General features: G+C 39.0%; 1 protein-coding gene across 1 annotated transcript in view; it reads left to right on the top strand.

Annotated features, from left to right (window-relative positions):
* The first annotated feature begins 2,808 nt into the window (after positions 1 to 2,808).
* LOC121945791 (IgGFc-binding protein-like) overlaps positions 2,809 to 22,703 on the top strand; it is a 67,916-nt gene continuing 48,021 nt past the window's right edge. Inside the window, exons 1-8 of the mRNA XM_042490126.1 lie at positions 2,809 to 2,881; positions 9,760 to 9,816; positions 9,908 to 10,041; positions 12,364 to 13,022; positions 13,707 to 14,140; positions 15,486 to 15,649; positions 20,823 to 20,999; positions 22,240 to 22,465. Coding sequence (XP_042346060.1) covers positions 9,762 to 9,816; positions 9,908 to 10,041; positions 12,364 to 13,022; positions 13,707 to 14,140; positions 15,486 to 15,649; positions 20,823 to 20,999; positions 22,240 to 22,465 — 1,849 coding nt within the window. The 5' untranslated portion in view covers positions 2,809 to 2,881; positions 9,760 to 9,761. The remainder of the gene's footprint in view (positions 2,882 to 9,759; positions 9,817 to 9,907; positions 10,042 to 12,363; positions 13,023 to 13,706; positions 14,141 to 15,485; positions 15,650 to 20,822; positions 21,000 to 22,239; positions 22,466 to 22,703) is intronic.

The following is a 22,703-nucleotide window of genomic DNA, read 5'->3' on the forward strand; positions in this document are numbered from 1 at the left end:
GAGGCCAGGTCATGACACGGTGACAGCACCTCTTCTGGGCAGGTCTGGGCTGATGTGGCAAATATGTTTGTGCAGTTATGACAGCAGGGCCATCATCCACTCATCCATGTGATATATACATGATAGCCAGCTCATACTCTTCTAGAGAAATGTCTCAAAGTGGATTAGTTTGTACATCTGTGTGTACACAGGGAGTGGGCGTACCCATCTCCACCTTTAGCACATGTTAGTTTTAAAGGAAGTCAAGTCATGCCAGGTTGTGACCCATACTGTGGAATCAAAACACCACGAGGATGAAAGAGGGACCACGGGCAGGGCCACAAATGATGTTCAGAAGAAAGACAAGAGAATTACAGGAGGTAATTTTGGTGTTAGTAAGGTCAAATTACATGTCTGTTGCCATGGTAATTAGGCTTATGAAGTATGTGATTGACAGGGAAGTCTGTAGAAACACATTTCCTAATGCCAGTGTTCGTTATGTAATGTCAGTGTTTCGTTATGTCAGTGTTACGTTATGTCCTTTGCTCATAACTCGGTGAATTGCAATATTACCATCAGGTGACATTCTGTTTTCAGATACAACAGACATCTCTCATAACAAATATATGACATCATCAAGCATATTTTGATTTTTCTGCTCCTTCCAGACCACTGATGATACAGGCCAGACTGAAGAGGTGAGGGAATCTTGTAAGATAAGGTAAGATTTTAAAAAGGAAGACTGTGAGAACACAGCAGAGAGATTAAAGGGATAGTTCACCCATAAATGAAAATTCAGTCAGTATCTACTCACCCTCATGGTTGGAAAGTTGGGTAAAGTTTTATTGTCTGCAAAACACTGCTGGAGTTTCACAGGGGAAAGACATTGCACTTACCTCCCAACCAATTGAAGCAAATTGTGACCAGGATTCAATGTTAAAACGTACATAATTCAAAAAACAAAACAAAAAAATAAAATAAAATAAAAAAAGCTTGTGGCCAATTACGACATTCCAAATGAATTCCAAAAGAAAATAATATAATCAAACTGACGCTTGCTAACATCACATTCAGTTAGGACACAGTGTTAAAGCAAGTGTAACAAAAACAAAAAAGTAATCCCCTCACATAGTCTATTTTTAAAGACAGAGCTGTATTCAGAGTACCACTTATTTTAACTATAGCTGGAACTGAATAGAATTACTCAAATTTTGTGTTTTAAGTAAATAACTTAGTTACTTGCATTCAGTTACCTCCAAACCCTGACAAAAAAATAAGAGCAAAGACTAAGTGAGAGACCAAAACAAGAATTGAGACAAAATTATTTAACAATGACTGTGTGGTATAAGTATGAGGTGTGTGTGAGCATATGTGTGTGTGTGTATGTGTGCATGTCCACACATTATGTCAGCCGCTGCACAAATTTATTCTCTGGGATTCTTTAAGAATATTAAAAGCTAATCAGAAGATTCTAAGAAATATTTGTTGGTTAAATCACAGCAGTTTTCTCTCATATACAAACATTTTAGGGTATAATTCAAAGGTGATGGACTAAATGTAAAAAACATGAAATTTAATTGAATTTATGAACCAATAGGAAAATAAACATTTTACTGGATCACAGATGATTCAAAGGGTTCTGATGAAAAAGTAACAACAAGCAAAAATACAAAAGTCCTGCATTAAAGGCATGTGGAAAAGAAACTGTTTTGTCATGAGGTGAATTTAATATAAATGAACAAACTCTCCCTGAAAAGACATGTCATCAGACACATCGTATCGAACTGAAGAACTTTGAGGTTAAACTCGTCATCAGAGTGTGTTGGTGTGTCCAAACAGCATCTAGGCCTACATGTCCTCTGTACATCCAGAAGCATGTAAACCTTCCTGCAGAACACAGTACCTCATTCATTCACAGTAAAACGTGTGTTGACACAGCAGAAACAGCATTAACAGAGAAAAGTTGATCTACAGGACAATAAAGACCTGAAAGCAATGCAGAATACCAGAAAGGCTCACTGCATTATAATGTTTTTTTTTTTTGTTAAAATGATCACCTGCTGCCTGAATTTTGTTTTTTCCTTTACATAAATAAAAACCCATTGATGTAGAAAATGTCAGCGGAATGCAAGAAATTCAGTGTTTGATGCTTGAATATCTTTATGATATCTATTGCACATCTGTCTGGAAGAGGGATCCCTCCTCAGATGCTCTTCCTGAGGTGTCTGCAGTTTTTGTTCCCTGTTAAAGATGTGCTACTGGTTGTTTTTTTTTAGTTTTTTTTATTATTAATAAACCTATGAGAGGGGTGCTTTTATTTGCTTGAGCAGCAGCCCCTGTAAATGCCTATGCACAGTGCTGGTTGTTTTATGACATTGCAGCTATGTGGCTTTGGTCTTAAATTTTAATGTTTATACTGCATAATTTGATACATAAAGAAAGTTATGAAAAGTGCGGGAAAAAGTGTTAATGACCAGACTAACACAGCCATTCTAAGGATATTCAGCTAGTAGAGCAAAAACACCACTTCAACCATTGGTTTCTTCAGCACAATGAGATGACAGAGATGATAGAGGACAGAGGAGGTGAAATGGGAGGAGGAGGGGGGATTAGTCTGAAGATACAACGAGAGGAAGAGATGGCCTGCCTTGATTTTCTGAGTGACATTGTCAAACACATCCATGCAGGCCTCCACCTTTTTCATGCTCACTGTTATTCTTACAGGAACCACCCAACAAACACAAACACACCAATACTCAATATGCTTTTCATTCAAGCAGAACTGAACGCCAGCATGTTATTGTTGCTCTCTACATTTCTCTGTCTCAGCCCAGCACTCGTACTGATATAAGCATCCCTTCATCCCGTCTTCCTCTCAGGCACTCTTCATGGTCAGCTACAGGTACAGTATGGATCCCTTTGGTTCAATATTTGCAGTGTGAAGTAACAGAGATGGTCGCTTGAAACTGTAACTGTTGGTAAAGAAATGCAGTTCATGACTAAATATATACTTAGAGGTTTCTATCAACTGTTTAATGGTAGTTGGGTTTTGATGTGTTTGAAGTTGCTAACTTTGTGTCAGATGCATGGAAAAGATGGAATTTTTTCATTCTTCTTTCTCCGTTATTATGACTACACAGACCAGGTTTTATTCACCTTTGACTGTCCTTATTTGTTTTGTTGGAATCGTAAATATTTGCTTTATCAACAGTCAATGAATGACATGCAGCTGACTGTTTAAAGAATTTTTAAAACTATGGTATTACACTTTTCAGGTTCCTTCAGTACAACATTACTGCTTGTTTTTGTTTCCCTCTGTACATTATTACTTTAAACCCTAGGTATTCACCAGCCAAACTTATTGTTTAATTACCTTTTTTTTCCTTGAAAAAAAATTTCAAATATGGATTCACAGCAATGTGTATTTTCAGGCAGTCATTTTGCCTTTTGCAGCAACCTGTCTTTATGACAGAGGAGTTTCCTCCCACACCTTAAAAGCAAATGTAGGTCAAGTCTAATGCAAAAATGTTAAAAGACACTCCTTTAAAGAAGAAAAATAATCATTATATACCACCACCCATGGTTGTGCTACTGTCAGTACTACTATTACTACTGGCACTCTTGTCTACTACTAGTAGTATGACTATTGCTGCTATTACTGATAAAGCCTGTACTGTATTTCAGCTGGTAGAAGAGCTAACATTGGCTCATATCTGACTTGCCATAACGCCAGTACATCCTTAATTATAGACTTGTCGAAATGCAGATTTTGCATTCCTCTAATTAGTATTACATATTGAAACCAGTTTTGCTAGACCAGTTGTAATTACATGGAACACACCACAGGCATTTTGTTGAGTGACATGACAGACTGCAATGACAGAGTCACAATGTTTCAGGGTTTAATACATCTGCCATTAATCTGATGATTAAAGATGGTCCTGGGGGTTAAAACATAACAACATTCCAATTAAATTCAATTCTGTTCAATTCGGTTCAAATAAAGCCCATTCTCACAAATCACAATTTGCCTCAGAGAGATCCCTCTGTCCATGAACCCTCACAGCGGCCAAAAAAAAAAACTACTTCCAGAAGTTCTTTGATGGGGAAAAAACAAAACAAAACAACAAAACCATAGGATTTTTACAAAACACTGTAACATTTCACAAATTTGGTGTAGTATTACACATTTTTGTAAAAGTTATATATACATTCATTCACACTTCCACATACATATACATGTTTCTCAAGTTACATTCTTACGTTTACACTCAGGTTGTGGTATTAGGTCAAAAGCAGCAGGATTAATTTGATAGTTATTGTATATATTTTATTGCATTGCTCAAGTTGTTGTTGTTGAGGTCTTTTGCCCATTTATCTATTGGAATGTGGGATGCATCTGTCGAGTCTACGAAAGCTAATAGATTATACAGTTTTGAGAGCAGTTTGTTTGATTATGCTATTTTATTAATGTTATCCAGTAGTTGTGGTTGTTGTTCCAGGTATGTGCTACAGACATCTATTTTTGCCTTGATTGAATATTTTAACTGGGTGTATTTTAAGTATGGTTGCTTCTAGCATGTCACACTTTTTCTCATTTACTTGAACACATTTGTACATTCAGAGGAATCATTTTCAAAACCGTTCACACACAGGCCTAAACTGAAAGTTTCTGGTCATAATGGCACAGTTTATTTGCAAAATGCTCTCAAAGCATTAAACATATGCAACAAAACAAAATATTTCCATCAATCAGCACAACTTGTGGTCAAATAGATACATTATTTCAATCAATCATCACACAATGTGCAAGAAAATACAAAATACAGCTATCAGTATGAACCAGTTCAGCACTGGTTTTTACTGGTTATGCCTGTGCCACTTGTTGATGATTTACATAGTTGTAGTATGTGCCAAAAAAGCAAGAAAGCACCTCACAGCATGAGCATTATTCTTTTCTCCAAAGATGATTTTACTGGAGATGACAATCTCTGCTGCACTCTGCACGTTTTTACACTGTTTTTGAGATGCCCTGTTAAAATACTGTAGACAAAAGACAGACATTTTCTAATAAAAAAAAAGTTTTCTTATTAGTATTTTTTAGCATCTCAGTCATTATTCATTTGTGTATGCCTTTGATCCATGCTTGGAACTAGCAATGTAGAAATGATGTATTTTATAGATGAGCAGGACTGATTGCTGATTGAAGGATTGTGCAAAGAAATTTTACAAGGATGCATTGGGAGATTTACAATTATGCAAGTCATTTATGTCAGCTGCCAACAGATGTTTTCCTCTTTTTTAACACAGTTAATTCAATAGAGCTGTGGGTTTCTTCATGAGATGAGTGTTTTGAGAAAGGGTGAGAAAAATGTATGAAACCAATGACAAAGTGTCACACATTTGTAAGAGAAGACATTTGCTGTGCTAAGAAGGTGATGATGAAGATAAAGTGGATTCCAGTTTCATTTACAGTGTCTTAGCAATCGAGAAAAACTGTAATAAGGTGCAATGGAGGTGCATCCTTTTTCTTTCCATTTATTGCCAACTAGTGCCCATTTATTTGTGGTGAAGTTGTGCTACATGGGTGTTTGAGCAGTAGATAATATGTGTAATGTGTTTTATTTTATTTTATTGACTCTCCTCCAAGCTGTCAGTCAGTTGTGGCAATACATTTTGAAGCAGTGTTAGTGTTTGATTTTGTCACTGAGTAAAAGTATGTCTTCGTGGCGTTGGGTTTGCTCTATATTAATCTGTGGGTGATGCGACGAGTTGCACGGATCCATTTGCGGTATTGTAAATGATTTGCTCGGTAGTATTGTTCGGAATTTGGTCTTTCCAGGCCTCCTTGATGTTTTAATTGTTGTAATGTGGTTAGCTTTATTCTGGGTTTTTTTTTTTTTTTTTTTTTAGTTTTGTTTTGTTTTTCCAGTCAAATGTTGTTAGTAGTGTGTCCACCGAGTTGCTGTTTGCTGTAGGTTGGGTTGGGACTATTGTGAATGAGTCATTTATTTTTGGTTATATCATCATCTTCATTGTAGAGATGTGTTCTATAATGAATAATGGTAATGTCATCTATTGATATTGTTTGTAGTAATTGGGTGAAGCTACGGTGAGACAGGTCTGACAGCTTGAGGGAGAGCTTTATTCCTAAATATGTGATGTTGCCAGTAGTGAGTAGTAAGTGGGAGAGCTATCTCCAAATATTGGCAGGATATTGCATTTATTCCACTTTTTTGTATAAACAGAGATCAGTTCTTTCACTGATAGATTTGGATTTTGAAAGAAAAAAAGTACATTGTTTGCATATAAGCTAGTTTTTTGTGTTATGTTATTGGCGTGGATGCCTGTGATATTGTTGTTTCTATGGGTTCAATAAAAAGTGCAAGTAGTGAAGGTGAGTGTCGAGCGTTGAGCGATTAAGTTGGTAGTCATAATTGCTGTTCTTGGTGAGTTGTGGAATATTCTGATCCATTGAGTAAATAACTCTCCCAAAATGTTTTTTTTTTCCACAGATTTTTGAAGAATGTCTAGTTTACTCTGTCAAATGCTTTTTCCATGTCTAGTGAAAGGATGATTGGCCAAAACTTTTGGTATAGTACTTTTTGAACCAAAAATAACCATATGAGCATGTACCGAGACTCTAGATCCGTGTAGCATTTCCACTGCAGAGCTGAGAGACAATGAAAACAGATGAAGTGGTCAAAGTCGTCATACTGAAATTCAAGGTGTGTTGATGGATTTATGTCATCATCTTATGTACTGAGTAACATTACAAGTAAATGTTCCACCTTAAAAGTTGCTAGCAGTCAGCCTAGTGAATTAAATTATTTTCTCAGTCTGCAGCTGCTGCTAGAGGTTGCAAACATCCTGTCATTTTATAGTTGTAGTTTACTAATGTATGAAAAACATGTCACAGTATGAACAGTGGTCAAAGCAGCCACAGCTCAGCTCTGAGCACAGAGTGTTAATTCTCTGCTGATCAATGGACTGTCGTGTTAGCTCCACCTATTAGTACCCCAAGTGTTCTAGGTACCTCAAGCAGAGGGGTGATGAAAATTGAGGATGATTACATACAGTTCCATGTACAACTTTTCACAAAGTCAACGCAGAAAATGCATACCGAACTGAACTGAGCCGACCTGCTTGGTGGAAACACAGCTATGGTTTAGAGTTGTGTTTTTTGGGGATCTATTTATCATGTTGAAAAGACTGTGTGTATTATTTGATGTCTGCCCTTAATAAAGTCTGTTTGGTTTGGGTGAATGATGTTACTGCTGCTTTTTCTGATGATTTTGATATCTGTGTTAATCAGGAAATGGGTCTGCAACATGGGCAGTGAGTCAATTTTTTTTCAGGGAATTTGTGTTAAGCAGTGAAGAAATTGGATTTGAGTTTTTAATCTCATCTGCCATTCTAGTGAATAGTTGCATAAGTGTTTGCCAAATGTGTTTATAAAATTCAGTGGGGAATTCATCCAGTCCAGGGGTGTTACTATCAGACATTTGTTTTAGTGCTGTTTCATGTTCTGTGGATGTTAAGAGAGGATCTAGAATGTTTTGTCAGTGATGGTTATGCAATGCCATCAAGGAAATGTTCTATATTTGTTGAGGGTTTTTTTTGCTTGTTGTGACTGTATAGGACACTGTGGTATTGTCTGAAGACATTATTTATAGTTTTGATGATGTTTGAGTCTTTGATTGTTGTCTTTATTGTATTTGAGTTGATTTGCCAGATTTTTCATTTTGTTCAAAATGGTTGTATCACTATCTTTGTAAAGTGAATTTTGTGTTACTGATGATATTGTTAAGATGGAATTTAGCTTCTCTAATATCTTTTAGAGTTTGCTCTGTGGGATTGGCTGCATAAGCACTGTGTGTAATTCTTCCATTTTTTTCCCTCTAAGTTGTTTTCTATCTCTTGTTCTCTCTTTTTTAATGTGTTACATAGGAGATCATTTTTCCTATGAGCACTGCTTTAGCTGATCCTTCATTAAAGTAAATCCATTTATTCTTGAAGTATGGATCAAATTTCGTATCATTCAATGGGGATGTGTTGAATTACCATGTTTGGTTTGTTATGTATCTACTGGCAATAGCTGAGGATGGAGGCATTATGTTTTCCCAGGTCCAGCCCATTCTCATTAAGGCCTTGAGGGAATTTCTTCAAATTTAGCACAAACATCCACTTTGGATGAAATAAATAGATTTTGGTGTTTAAAGATTAAAGGTCAAGGTCACAGTGACTTCATTTGTATCATTCTTGTCAACACATTATCTGAACACACAGGATTTTTTTTAAAACACGCATTCAGTGTGTCTCGCACCATTGGCCCTGAACCCTCATCAGTTTCTTTTCTGCCAGTTCAAAATGCTGAATCGACGTAGGTGACAGTGGAGCCCATCAATGAATGGAATCACTCTGATTGGCCGTTCAGAAGGGAACAGAATGAGGAAAGTAAAAAAAAGAGCTAAAGTTAAGAGAGAATAGTTGGGTTTCCATTACAGATTTGCACATTGCAGATTTTGCAGATGTCAGTAAAATACAAGGTTGACTGCGTTTTCATAAAGTGATGTTCTGCAACTCAGCAGCTTTATTTCTATTACAGCCACTGCACTAGCCGTCATTATTTTCAATCCAAGGCCATGTAGGCGTGTTATGGAGCCATAATGGAAAGGTGAGCCCCTTATACGTGGGAGTGGCCACATATGAGGGATTTCTGGGAGGTGATAGTCCACGATTTTACAGAGGAATTGTGGATTCAAAACTTCCAGATGATCCGCTCAACTTTTGAAGAGTTATGTGATGCAATAACCCCTCTTGCAGCACCTGCTGCATCATGAGGGAGCCAGTACCTACTGACAAGCACATAGACATAGCTAATTATAAACTGGCTACCTGTGCAGAGAACTGGGTAAAGCAAAAAAAGTGTTCATTACAGTTCATTGCAGTTCTGCTAAACATAGCTTTTTCAAATCACCTGAAGTACCGCCTCATGCAAGCATACAACACTTTTTTTGCAATAAATAAGAGGGGTTTTTTTTTTCGAAATTGAGATGTTTCCATTAGGCGTGTTTTTTATTCACAATTTCAATTTGTGCAATTTGAGGGTTAATTGGAGACCAGCCTGGTGAGGACAAAGCAAACTTGTCATTTAAGATAGGATGGTTTTTCTTGAGTCGTTGAGATCTTGTGTTGTTGTTAAATATACTTTGTTCTTTCAACACTGAATTAAGGACAGACCCGTCTGCTGGTATGGATGGGTATTTCCTCTCTTGCAGGAGCAGAATGTATGTGCAAGTTAGATGTCGGTTTGGAGTGTCATGAGCAACTTTTTGGCTGAGACATGGCGACGTGATGCATTGCTGCAGCGGGCTTTCGTTGCCACTAGTTCTCAGATGTCATTTTGGTGTGTCTGGGCCTTTAGGTTTGCCATTGTTGATCAGTCTGAGCCCCTTCCAGACACAAGTAAAGTCATTAGCTGAGGATTTTTGTTGGAGTTTCTCAGAGTATAGTCTTTTTGCTTCTCTAACCCCCTCACTAAACCTTAGCCTCCTGCACAGTTTTTGTCCCTGATTACAAGATCTGTCTGATACAGTGGGTTTCAATCTAATGATTCTAAATGTTGTTCAGTGTGTCTGTTTTAAAAACAGAATGTGACTTTGAAAATAATGACCATAACAGTGAATGCAAATGATGCTTTGATTATTTTTGTAACATGTATATTGGTTTAAAATGACTTTTCACCATTATTTCTCTCTCTCTCTCTCTCTCTGTCAGCTATGAACATGAAGCCTCTCACGGTGTGTTTGGCTTTTTGTGCTGCAGTCTTGGCAGGTATTACTGTGGCAGGCCAACAATATTAACACTGAGCATTAAGTCTAAACGCTTTATTTTTATTTTGCAAAATGTCTTTTCCTCTCTCCAGTATGCCATGGTTGTTCAACAGGAAAGGAGTTCATCACCACATTTCTTCCTAATTTCAAGCACAGAACTATAAAAGATCACAGCCTCCATGTGGTTCTGACAGCTCAGGACTCGGCAGCCAAAATTCACATACAGGTGAGAATTATATTTTTAAGTAAATGCAGTCCCAAAAAGTTTTAATCACTTTACACTTTTCACTCATGCAGCATGCAGATGCCAGCAGCTGGAAAAAACACAAATATAAGAATGTAAAATGAATTCTGATGATTTTCTTCCCTGATGTTTCAACTGTGCAGTACGGAAGCCCTGAGGGGCAAGTGAGGAAAAAAATTTCCTGGTGATCCATTTTCTAAGGGTAACTATATACATATATATATATATATATATATATAAATATAAATATATACACATATATATATACATATATAAATATAGTCTAGAAAGGTAATTGCACAAAGGCTGTTAGACCATAAAAAAAACATTTTTTTTTTGCAAGAAATAGAAATAAATTTGTGAGAAAAGAAAAATTCTGTTGCTGTATGTTTTTTTTTTTCGAGAACTTTTTTTTTAACCACTCTATTTCACATATGACACTTTTTTTTTTATCTTGGAAAATGGATCACCAGGAAAAAAAAATTCTCAATTGCCCCTCAGGGCTACTGTAGTGCAGCCTTGGGCTGNCAGCCTTAAAAAAAAAACATTTTTTTTTTGCAAGAAATAGAAATAAATTTGTGAGAAAAGAAAAATTCTGTTGCTGTATGTTTTTTTTTTTCGAGAACTTTTTTTTAACCACTCTATTTCACATATGACACTTTTTTTTTTATCTTGGAAAATGGATCACCAGGAAAAAAAAATTCTCAATTGCCCCTCAGGGCTACTGTAGTGCAGCCTTGGGCTGAAAATCTGATTATCTTTCAGTACTATCGACTTTATGATGAAGTGGGATTGGATCATTTAAAACACATGGTATGTGCTGCAACTTAGCAGTGTTTATCAGGGCAGTGATGTGGGGTCCAATGCAAACACCATCTTTCTTTCCACCCTTTCTTTAACTGGGAATGCTGGTATTGGCCGTGGTATAGAGAAGAACTCAAACTTTATGATAAGTAAAATTGTTAATTATTAATAGTATAATTATTACTAAGGTACAGTAAAAGCCCTGCATTGTAATTTTTACTAAAAGTAAAAAGTGAGGGGCGACCTTTAACTCAAGCTTCATTCCCACTGCACAGAACACCTGATAACACCCACTAACATCTGGCTTTTTAATGCAAGGAGAACGCGCACAATCGACATTGATTAGAACACAAAACGCGGGTAAACGCAGTAATTTCAGTTCCTCAACCATCGAGATTGCCTTCATTAATTACTGTCCATCTCCACCTAAGCAGCACTAAAACATTATTCCAAATACATCTGCACCAAGTTTGAAAGAGAGACTGAATAAGCCCACTGTTCCTGGTGCTGTCTATTGTTTACCTGTTCTCCTGCCTGTCCCTGACGTCGCACACACACACACAAACTGACAGAAAGGCAGACTTGTGTGCTGAAGCAGTGAGGTCACTGGCAGAGGCAATGAAGCCAGTCATTCATATTAAGCAGGTTTACCCATGTTTGAAAAACCTGCTTGCACATAACTTTGGTGGGAAGGGTATCAGCTCCCTCTCCTTAGTTTCTATCCAGATGAAAGACAGCCATTTTCAGCTCAATGTACTCACAATGATGTATCGCTCAGGAAGAAAGAAAATGTGAAGCTGTTTATATGAGTAGTTCTCAAGAAAGTTTCGAGCAGTATTGCTTTTAGCGAGATCTGCACTAGTACATTTAAGTGGCAACATTTTGCACTCTAAAATTGTGAGTCAATTGAAGTCCAGTTAAAGCAAAAATATATGTGTAGAGTCTGTCACACCACATAAAAATGTACTATTACCACCCAGCTAAATTTAAATGAGTAAAGAATTGGAAAATATATAAAATTAGGTTTAAAACTGTTGAAAAACTGAGCAGTACTGTGTGTTTACTGAGGGAGCTGATATAAAGATGGAGCCACTGTGAAAGGATGGACACTTGGATGGGGGGGGTTATGTTAAGAATGGTTCCTGTACATCATCAAGCAGGCTTTTAGGCCTGCCAAAAAAACATCCTGGACATAGAAATGGTGATTAACTGTTTAGCAATAGTATAACTATTGTATAAAAACTAGTATAACACATATCAGTACTACACAGTTTTTTTTTGTGTTTTCACATTTTCAGCAAATAATTTTTAACATGTATAAGATGTTAGAAATCACTGATGTGCTTTACCTGAGCCTGACTGTGCTGTGTTGTGATATCTGGCATTACTCTTACTAGCAATAGGCTCATTTAGCATTTCCAAAAAAAGACAATGTTCAATTTGTTTTCATGTAGCTAATAAATGTTCAATAAATCTAAACATATGATCTGTGATCTACAGGTGGCTTCAGTGGGTTTCTCTCAGCGGCTGACTCTCTCTGCAGGTGAAAGCCGTTGGGTTTCTCTGCCATGTAGATCTGAGCTGCAGAGGCAGTTTGTTACTGCAAAGTCAGCGGTTCGAATCTCATCCAGTGCTGCAATCTCTGTGGTGTCCTTCAACCGACGCAAAGCAACAGGAGATGGCACAGTGATTTCCCCAGTAGAGGAGCTGGGTACTGAATACTTTGTGTACACACCCTCAGGAGGCCCCTATTGCATGGACAAACTGGTGGCTATTGTTAATGGCAATAGCCAGAATAAGATCACCATCATACCTCATGCTAATGTGAAGCTCAGGGGTTTTTCACGGTGGTATCGTGGGAGGCCAGTGACAGTTAACTTGGCACCCTATGATACCTACCTGGTGCGAAGTCATAACAGTCTGACAGGCATGCAGATTCGATCCCAGAAGCCCATAGCTGTGCTGGCAGGCCACCAGTGTCTGTCTTTGGTTCGTTTTTGTGACCATGTGTATGAACAGCTCCCCGCTGTGGCACAACTGGGCAAAGAATACATTATACCCAGGACTGGCTACTGTAAGGCCAGAAACTGGGCAGCCATAGTGGCTGTTGAAGGCAACACTGTGGTGACACTGCAAAAGGGCCTACACTCAGTAAAACAGTTGAGTTGAATATTATTTTATTATAATACACTGACATGGTCTGTCCCTCCGTCTGATATAACAATGTATCATCCCATTGTTCAACCTAAGCATTCAATCCACAGAGAAGAAGGATCAGAATTCAGTTTTGGTTTTTTGGTTTTCTTTTCAGGTTTTTCATCCTTTAATAAAATAAAATAGCTGCACGTATTCTTGTTTCCATCTTATATTGGTCATAAGTTATAAACAAGGAAAACATTTTTTATGCCACCATGAACTGATTAGATTATAGTGGCCACAGGTCAAGTGTCAAGGTTAATGTGACCTTGTCTGTCGCATTCTTGTCAGGGCAATATCTCAAGAACACCTTGAGTGAATTTCTTCAAATTTGACACAAACATTCACTACGACTCAACTTGGTTTGGTGATTGTTATGATCTCTCTCATATATATGACCAATTGTTATCACAAGATCAAAATGCCATAGTTAGGTCAACTCTCTGACAACTGAACAAACTGGATCCACTGGACATTTAATATTGTTTATTAGGTTTTATCTTGTACTGGCCAACTATATTATAAGATGCATATTAATTTGATATATTTTAACAGAAATATTTACTGTAAATGAGAATGTTTTTGCTCTGTGCAAACTTGAACTACTCTTATCTAACTAATTAACAAAATAACACCTACATCAACAGGAGACTAAGAAGACCTGGGGATGTCAACATGCAGAGGGTGTCCTTAAAACAGCCAATGGTTGTCAAGAGCAACAGGAAAGTCATGGTGCTGCTTCTGAGCAACAACAGTCCATATGACCCGTTCCTAATAACAGTGACTCCTACCAGCAGGTCTGCCACTGACTGGGCTGTGGATACAGTTGGTGGACTTCAAAATTTTGTTTCTATTCTGTCAGAGAGGGAGGGGGCAAGAAGTGTCAAATTGTGTGTGAGTGGACGCTGCCAATCACCAAAATGGAGAATCCTCCTGGCAGATAGGAGCTGGGTGTGGTCTAATGTCCCCATGGGGACACAGCAGCGTCATGTGATGGTGGAAGGTGATGCCGAAATGCTTGTCTACGCCTACGGTGGACAACACCGCCATTCATATGGCATTGCTGGAGTTTGTTCTGAAGGTAAACACACACACACACTTAGGGTTCCTATACACACACCTTTGAAAATAATGGATTATTATACAACAAGCAGTTTTGACCAAGCAATCTGATTGGTCAACAAGACATCTGGAAAGTGCTGAAATCAGCATAGCAGAACACCTTCCACCTTCCTATTACTCCGCTATTTCCATGGCAACATTGTAACTGCCACAGCTGGAGCAAAATACAGGGGGCAACAAAGCTGCTATAAATTGGATCATTGTTGTTCATTTTGATTTATTGGTGGACTTAGCTTTGATGAATAAAATTCAATTTATTATTTGTCCCAGAGGACAATTTGTGTTGTAGCAAGTGTAAAAACATAATAAAAACACATAAAGCACAAACAATATGACACAGACATACAACAGTTGACATTAATCTGTACACAAGGTTAGTTGCACCTGTGTACATTTAGGCTCCAGGGTAGCAGATTGTCCACCAGAATGCCATAGTTCCTATAATAATACATCTCCTAATAACTTAAATGCCTTTAACAGGTGACAGTCACAATAATGCAGCATCAGGACCAGTACCATAAAGATAGATGCTAGAATATAGCTCACAAGCACAGCACGCACTGTTACTGTCACTCAGACTGAATAGTTGGAGGTGGATGAGAAGAATGGGTTTTCAAAATATTTTCATGAACAAATTATCAAAGAAAACCAATGATTATCTGCATTTTAAAGCCATTTTGCACAGTTTATTGACTATTTCGCTTAAACAAGACAATTTCGGCGCTTGATTTAGACTTAGTTTGTATGGCCAGGGATGAGAGATGCTTCATATAAACGTCATTCATCTTGGGGCAAACACTGCCATTAATTCAAGGAAATATGTTAAACTGTTGGTATAATAAAATGTAACCAGCAACTTTTTGATGGCATAAACTCTAAACTATTACAAAGATGACAAAAAACAGCATGTTTTGAACAAATACATTATAAACATTGAATAAAAGTGATATTTGAACATAAAAAGGCAAACTTAACTTCAAACTAAAAACTACTCAGTCCAGCACTAGTCATGATGGTTATGGACCTTGGCACAAGCCACAAATGACGTAAAGTACACCCTTATGTGTAAAATTGTTTAATTATCTCAGTTAAATTTTCCCACATACCAACTTAACAATGCATAATGTTTTCTCTGACTAACTGAAGAGATGGCACTTTATTTCTGGATGAAAAGGGCGAGAAAGAATTGATATGGTTTAGTGCATATGTGAAAAGTACTGCACTTAATGACAGCACACTAAAATGTATCTGTAATGGTGCCACCTGTATATGTACTGTATATGGTGTGTTTGTATTTCCTATAGGTGGTTCCTCTCCCACACCACCCCCAGATCCCTGTGAGGGGATGAAATGTCGAGTAAAGGAACATTGCGTGAACGGAGAATGCGTCCATGTTTCTACAGCAACCTGCCATGCAATAGGTGACCCCCACTACATGACATTTGATGGTCGACACTATGACTTCCAGGTAGGCTTGGGCGATCTAAGACAATATCTTTCGTTACGACATTGGTTGGCCAAGGCAATGGTCCTCACATGTCCACAAGAACAGGACGATATTCAATTTTGCAATTCTTTCAGTCTCTCTCTTTTTCTTGTTCTCTTTCTTTCTACAGTTGCACTGTTGTAGGCAAGGCAGCTTTACTTGTATAGCACATTTCATACACAGGGAAATTCAAAGTGCTTTACAAAGTAATAAAATATAAAAACATAATAAAAGATACAGATTTACAATAAAAAAAGAAAGAGGTAAAATAAGCAAGTTGAAATCAATTACTAAATTACTAAAAAAAAGTGCAGACAAGAGGTGCAAAGATAAAAAGATCATTTTAAAATGATTTAAAATCAAATTTAAAAATAAGTTAGTTAGTCAGCAGGTGGAGTAGGCAGTGTGAAAAAGGAATGTTTTTAGCTTTGCCTTAAAAGTGATCAAAGTCTGGACTTGATGAACCTCATCTGGGAGATTATTCCAGGTTTGTGCTGCATAATAACAAAATGCTGCTTCACCATGTTTAGTTCTGACTCTTGGGATGCTCAGTAGGCCGGCCGTTGATGTTCTGAGGATCCTTGAGTGTTCATATGTCACAAGCATGTCAGAGATATATTTTGCTGCTGAGCCACAGATTGATTTGTAGACTAGTAGTGAGATTTTAAAATCAATTTTCTGAGTGACAGGTAGCCAGTGTAAGGATTTTAGGACTGGAGTTATGTGGTCATATTTCCTAGTTTTTGTCAGGACTCTCGCAGCAGCATTCTGAATAAGCTGAAGTTGCCGTTTTGAAAGGCCTACGAACATACTGTTGCAGTAATATAACATACTAGAAATAAAGCCGTGGGTGAGCCTTTCAAGATCTCTCATCTCTGACTCTGGCAATGTTTTTTATATGACAGTAGGCAGATGAAGTTACTGATTTGATGTGACTGTGGAAATCAGAGTCCAGGATAACCCCAAGCTTTTTTGCTTGACTCTGAGTTATGAGAAAGAGGGATTCAAGGTGAGAGCGAACACTCTGCCTTTCTTTCTGTGGCCCAAAGACAATGATATCAGTATTATCTCCATTGAGTTGAAGAAAATTTTGATGCATCCAATCATTGATTTGCTCAATACAGTGACACAGACGTGAAAGTGATATGTATATCTGTGTGTCATCTGCATAATTGTGGTAGGCTACTTTGTTATTTTGCATAATCTGGCCTAATGGAAGCATATAGAGATTAAACAAGAGGGGTGCCAAAATGGATCCCTGTGGGACCCCACATGTCATAGTCATCTTCTCTGACTTATAGTTTCCTATTGAGACAAAGTACTTCCTGTCATGAAGATAGGACTTGAACCATTTAAGGACAGTGCCAGAGAGTCCGACCCAATTTTCTAGTCTTTGTAATAAAATTGTGTGGTCCACTGTGTCAATTGCCGGAATTGGTGTTAAGGTGGATATCATTTATTACCTTTATGAGTGCAGTCTCAGTGCTGTGATGGGACCGAAATCCTGACTGAAAGTTATCATAGCAATTGTTTAGTCTTCAAAAGCAGCTAAGTTGCTGGTGGACAACTTTTTTATTAACTTTACTAAAAAATGGTAAGTTTGAAATCGGCTGATGGTTGTTCAGTACAGTGGCATCCAGGCTGCTCTTCTTTAGAAGAGGCTTGATGACTGCAGTTTTCAAAGCATTTGGAAAAGTGCCAGATTGGAGAGACAGATTAAATATAAGAGTGAGTTGTTTCAGACTGCTCAGAACAGTTTTAAGGAAGCTAGTGGGTAAAACACCAAGGCAGCAGGCGGAGGAAATGAGACGGGAGATAATTTCTTCCAGTGATTTGTCACTGATGGCCTTAAATTGTTTCATACTTAGCAAGTTACCTTGTGAAGCCTGCAGTGATGGCTCATTATTCTTTGGCATTGAAGAGTTAATTGCAAGTCTGATGCCTTGAACCTTGCTATTAAAAAAGTCTGCAAACTCGTTACATTTGCTGGTGGAAACTAGTTCTGGAGATATTGGAACTGGAGGGTTAGTTAAGCTGTCCTTTGTAGCAAAGAACACACGTGAATTGTTACTGTTTCTGTTGATGATCTCAGAGAAAAATGACTTCTCAAGGTCAAATTATAAATGCGTATGTTTTCCTTATAGATTTTAAAATTGATGTGAAGCTTTGACCTACATCATTTTCGTTCTGCTTTCCAGCACTCCCTTTTCTGGGCGTTACAGAAGGAGTGTTTCTGCACGAGATCCAGGGCTGGGGTCGAGGTAGGGGTGGTGAAGGAAAATTCACAGGGAAGGCAGGTGGAGCAGTGTCATTTTTCAAGTTTTTATCCTGGGGCTGGCTCTCCCTCTGCAGGGGAGACTTTGGCTGACGGAGAGGAGGCTTGGTATGTTTTTTCTTCCTCAGACAGTGGAGGAGATTGTCTGTCAGGCACATCAGTCCACATCCATTCAGGTGGGGACCCATTCAGTTGAAGAGCTTCACCCGTTCCCAAAACAGGTTGAAGTTACCAATAAAGTTTCTTCCTTCACAGACATTAAAATGCCGAGTATTCAAAGCAGGGAGGCGACTGAACCTATTGCTCCCTCTGTCAATTGTTGTGAGAGGCCCACTGATGAATGACTGAACTTTCAGCTTGTCAAGTCTGTTAAAAAGTTAAATCCTTTCTTAAAACTTCAGATTCTCCTCTCCTGGCGTCAACAGCTCCCACATGCACGATGACCTGTTTGATTCCAGGGTGGTTTGACAGCTCTTGGGAAAGAAGTCCAGTTATGTCACTGACCTCAGCACTTGGATAGCTGCATGTGATGATCCTCTCATTGTTTACAGCACTGATAGCACCTTCACCCACAAGCAGGATATTGATTGAATCAGTGATTTATTACCCAAGGATCTGATATTAAGTACAGCTAGTGTTTGTTGGAGCAGGGCCTGAGATCCTCTGCTGACAGGGAATTTGAATCAGATTTTTAGGATTGGAGGATCTTACTGTCACCCTCTTATCTATTCTTTGCCTTGAGACTGGAGCGATTGTACTCAGGATGTTTATTCTCTCCCCGAGCCTCAGATTGCTAAAGGACAGATAATGAGGAACAGTTCTGGGACAGTAGAGGCCTAGGGTGTCCTAGTGGCTGCACACAGTGATAGCAGATGACCCTGTGCTGCCTAAGGCCTTAGAAGCCAGGAGTCTGGGTGCAGGCCGAGGTGGCCGACTATGTGTGGCTGAGGAGGGAGGGGCAGGGCACCTGGGAGGCTTTTTGGGGGCAGGTAAACTGGGTGGGTGTTTGTGGGTTTTGTACGGGTGATCACAGTGCCTGAGATCTGGCCATACTAGGGTGAGTGGGATCATTTTAATCCCAGACTTTACCAAGTCCTCCATCTGGCTTGTGAACTGAGAGGTGAGACAGGGGAGGGAAAGGATGTCAGACAATCAGAGGAGAGTGAAGATACAGGTGGGGGGATCCGGGGCTGGGGTTGGGTTGGTGATGGGGTCAGAGGCAGGGGTTGGGTGATGATGAGATCCAGGGCTGGGGTCGAGGTAGGGGTGGTGAAGGAAAATTCACAGGGAAGGCAGGTGGAGCAGTGTCATTTTTCAAGTTTTTATCCTGGGGCTGGCTCTCCCTCTGCAGGGGAGACTTTGGCTGACGGAGAGGAGGCTTGGTATGTTTTTTCTTCCTCAGACAGTGGAGGAGATTGTCTGTCAGGCACATCAGTCCACATCCATTCAGGTGGGGACCCATTCAGTTGAAGAGCTTCACCCGTTCCCAAAACAGGTTGAAGTTACCAATAAAGTTTCTTCCTTCACAGACATTAAAATGCCGAGTATTCAAAGCAGGGAGGCGACTGAACCTATTGCTCCCTCTGTCAATTGTTGTGAGAGGCCCACTGATGAATGACTGAACTTTCAGCTTGTCAAGTCTGTTAAAAAGTTAAATCCTTTCTTAAAACTTCAGATTCTCCTCTCCTGGCGTCAACAGCTCCCACATGCACGATGACCTGTTTGATTCCAGGGTGGTTTGACAGCTCTTGGGAAAGAAGTCCAGTTATGTCACTGACCTCAGCACTTGGATAGCTGCATGTGATGATCCTCTCATTGTTTACAGCACTGATAGCACCTTCACCCACAAGCAGGATTTCTCTCGCCCTTACCTCTGGCACAGATCCTTTGTCCTTGAGTGCCTTGTGCTTCTTCTTCTTTAATGCCTTAGCAAATTACACGTTTCCCCTTGTGAATCTGATCATTGTTAATTTCCTGCTTCCCATTTATAAAATTGCTCTCTGGCTTGTTCACAGTTAGTTAAGACAGTGGTTGATATTTGTTTCTTAGCTGTATGCCTGGCGGTGCTGTAATTCTCCCTGTGATACCAGCATTTGTTTTTCTGATTCTTTTCTGTTTTGGCTTAGCACCAAGTGTATGCCAGGCGGCAGTGATATCAGTCTGTTCGGGTCCCATTCTAGCAAGTTTTGGGAAAGACACTGTGTCATCCAGGTTTAAAATTTTTGAGGTAGACTTAGCTATCTTACCATTGGATGTTATTGGGAGTGTCTCATGAAGTCTTCTTTCTGCTTCAAGTGTAAAAATCCTCGTCTGTAGCACAGCGATTCCCTGTAGATATTTCCAGCATTTCTGGCTTTACAGGATTTATTTTACAGGATTCAACACATTCTTGTAACACAGGGTCTGTTCAGATTGCAGCTCCCACTGGTCCGAGCCATCCCTTGCCATGGCTCTGTATCAATACACCTAGTTTCCTCTGAAAAAAAAGTGGATAATCCCGATACAAAAAATGTCAAAGATTATCCTCCAAATGATTTCATCATTGTAGGGAACCTCCTTGAATGTGTTAGAGTTTGTGACAAAAAGAAAAAAAAGGAAAAAAAATAGGAAAAATAAAAGCTAAGCAGAGAGCAAGCAAGAAGAGCGTCTGCACTGTGACTGCACTCACATATAATGCCTGTAGCATGTCACCAAGTAAGAATATTCATCAGCACTACATGATGACTTATTTAGAAAATAATCGTGTTTGCAAAAGTGGTAGAATGGAGCATGTTATTTATCTGCTGGATTAGCCATGGCCTCTTACTGAAAGAGGAGCTGCCAAAATGTTAAAAATGGACTTTGCTTCTGTTGGCCAGTAACATGAATTTGTCCTTTCAGGGTTCCTGCACATACATCCTGACCACAGTTGCAAAGATGGCAGCTGACCTTGTGCCTTTTACTGTGACAACTAAGAATGACCACCGAGGCAACCGTCGAGTTTCATATGTGAGGACTGTGACTGTCACTGTTTACAAGCAGACAGTTATCATCGGCAGAATCAAAAATAGAGTACAGGTAACTGCTTCCTCTATCTGCTTTCATCTCCTGTAACTATCAGTCAATATTACCACCAGTGTTCACATCTAAAGACAACTGTATGAAACAAACACACCAAACAAAGAGCAACCAGCAGTCCTCCCCCACATCATGTCACATTAGCCTTCATCAATCAATTTACCAATTCATGCAAATGTGAATTTTGTTTAGCCAAAAGGACCTGCATCATATCTGTTACAGAAGAGAAAGTGTGGTTGTGTGAAATTTCAGATTATGAAAAGTAACAGCTCAAACACAAGGACAACAAGCATTGTTTTATTTGTTTCAGACTGTAATATATCCATTTTAGAAGAACACTGTTGCATCTGCCACACTGTGTTGTTGGCATATAAAATACTGCCAGGTAAACAACAATACTGCTTTTAAAATGTACTACTGTTCTCTAAATTGAAAAGAACTGTACCACATACTCATATATATATATATATATATATATATATATATATATATAAATATATATATATATTACATGGGTATTTATTAGTGCTGTTGATTGAGTCAGGTCAAACTCTTGACATCTGAGTGCAAAGTATTTAAATTCTACTGTGTAAAAATAAACAAAGTGACTGCCCTCTAAAGGTTGTAACCCGCTATTGCTACTGAATTTTACTATTGGCTGATTGGTAGCAGGAACCTGCTTACATCACTAACCAAGCCCCCCCTCTCACCAAATGACTACTTTAGGTATGTTTGGAAACCCTCACTCTGCGTGCTGGATCACACTCTGGCACAGTTTGTAAATTCCGAGCATGATTGGAATGTACTGTTTAGTTATTTACAGCACCAAATGTGTGGGTGTCAGAGTGAAATTGACTTGTTTGCCTTATTAGAAATGTGAATAAGATTTTGAACAGGAAGTCCCAGGTTTACTTTCACTCTCTGTAAGATAACACTGCTATTTAACAGCCAAAAGTTATTGGCCGGCAGGAAACATGCTAGCAGACATTGTGCCAGCTGAGCCAGTAGACAAGCAGCTGGTGACACATGAATAAAGCAGCTGATGCTATTCAGCTAATGCAAGAACAGCTTCACTGCTCTGCTGGAGGCTGTGAGCTTTTCATCATTTCTTATTCTCTCACACACTTCTCTTTGCTTTTTACACACAACATTCTCACAAGCTCATCTTGTTTGTATTTACAGTTTTCACCACATATGCAGTGTTAGAGTCAGACATTGATCGTTATATTATGACCCTCAGGTGAATGGAGAGCTTCACTACTTGCCTGTCAGTCTGTTAGGTGGTAAGGTCTCTGTGGTGCAGAGTGGAGTCTATGCCCAACTCACCACTGACTTTGGCCTGAGTGTGAAATATGACTGGAACATGAGGCTGTACATCACTGTGCCATCCTCCTACTATGATCATCTTGGAGGTCTCTGTGGAAACTACAACGGAGACCCAAGCGATGACCTGCCTGTGAGAAAAGGTGAGGAAGGGGACATAAAGGGATAACAGGAGGAGAGATGTTTAGGTGCAACAAGTTGTCCGATGTGGCCAACATGTAACCGCAAATATCCAACAGAGGTAAAGATTACACTTTCTACACAGAAGTGTTGAACTGCTGTGCAGGGCATGGAGAGAGAGGTGGAGGATGTTTTGAGCCCCTTGCTGCATGGAGAGACTCAGGGAGTCATCTCTGCAAGGATGACATGAGATAGTCAGTG

The sequence above is a fragment of the Plectropomus leopardus genome, chromosome 7 (genome assembly GCF_008729295.1).
Source record: "Plectropomus leopardus isolate mb chromosome 7, YSFRI_Pleo_2.0, whole genome shotgun sequence".
Taxonomy (NCBI): Eukaryota; Metazoa; Chordata; class Actinopteri; order Perciformes; family Serranidae; genus Plectropomus; species Plectropomus leopardus.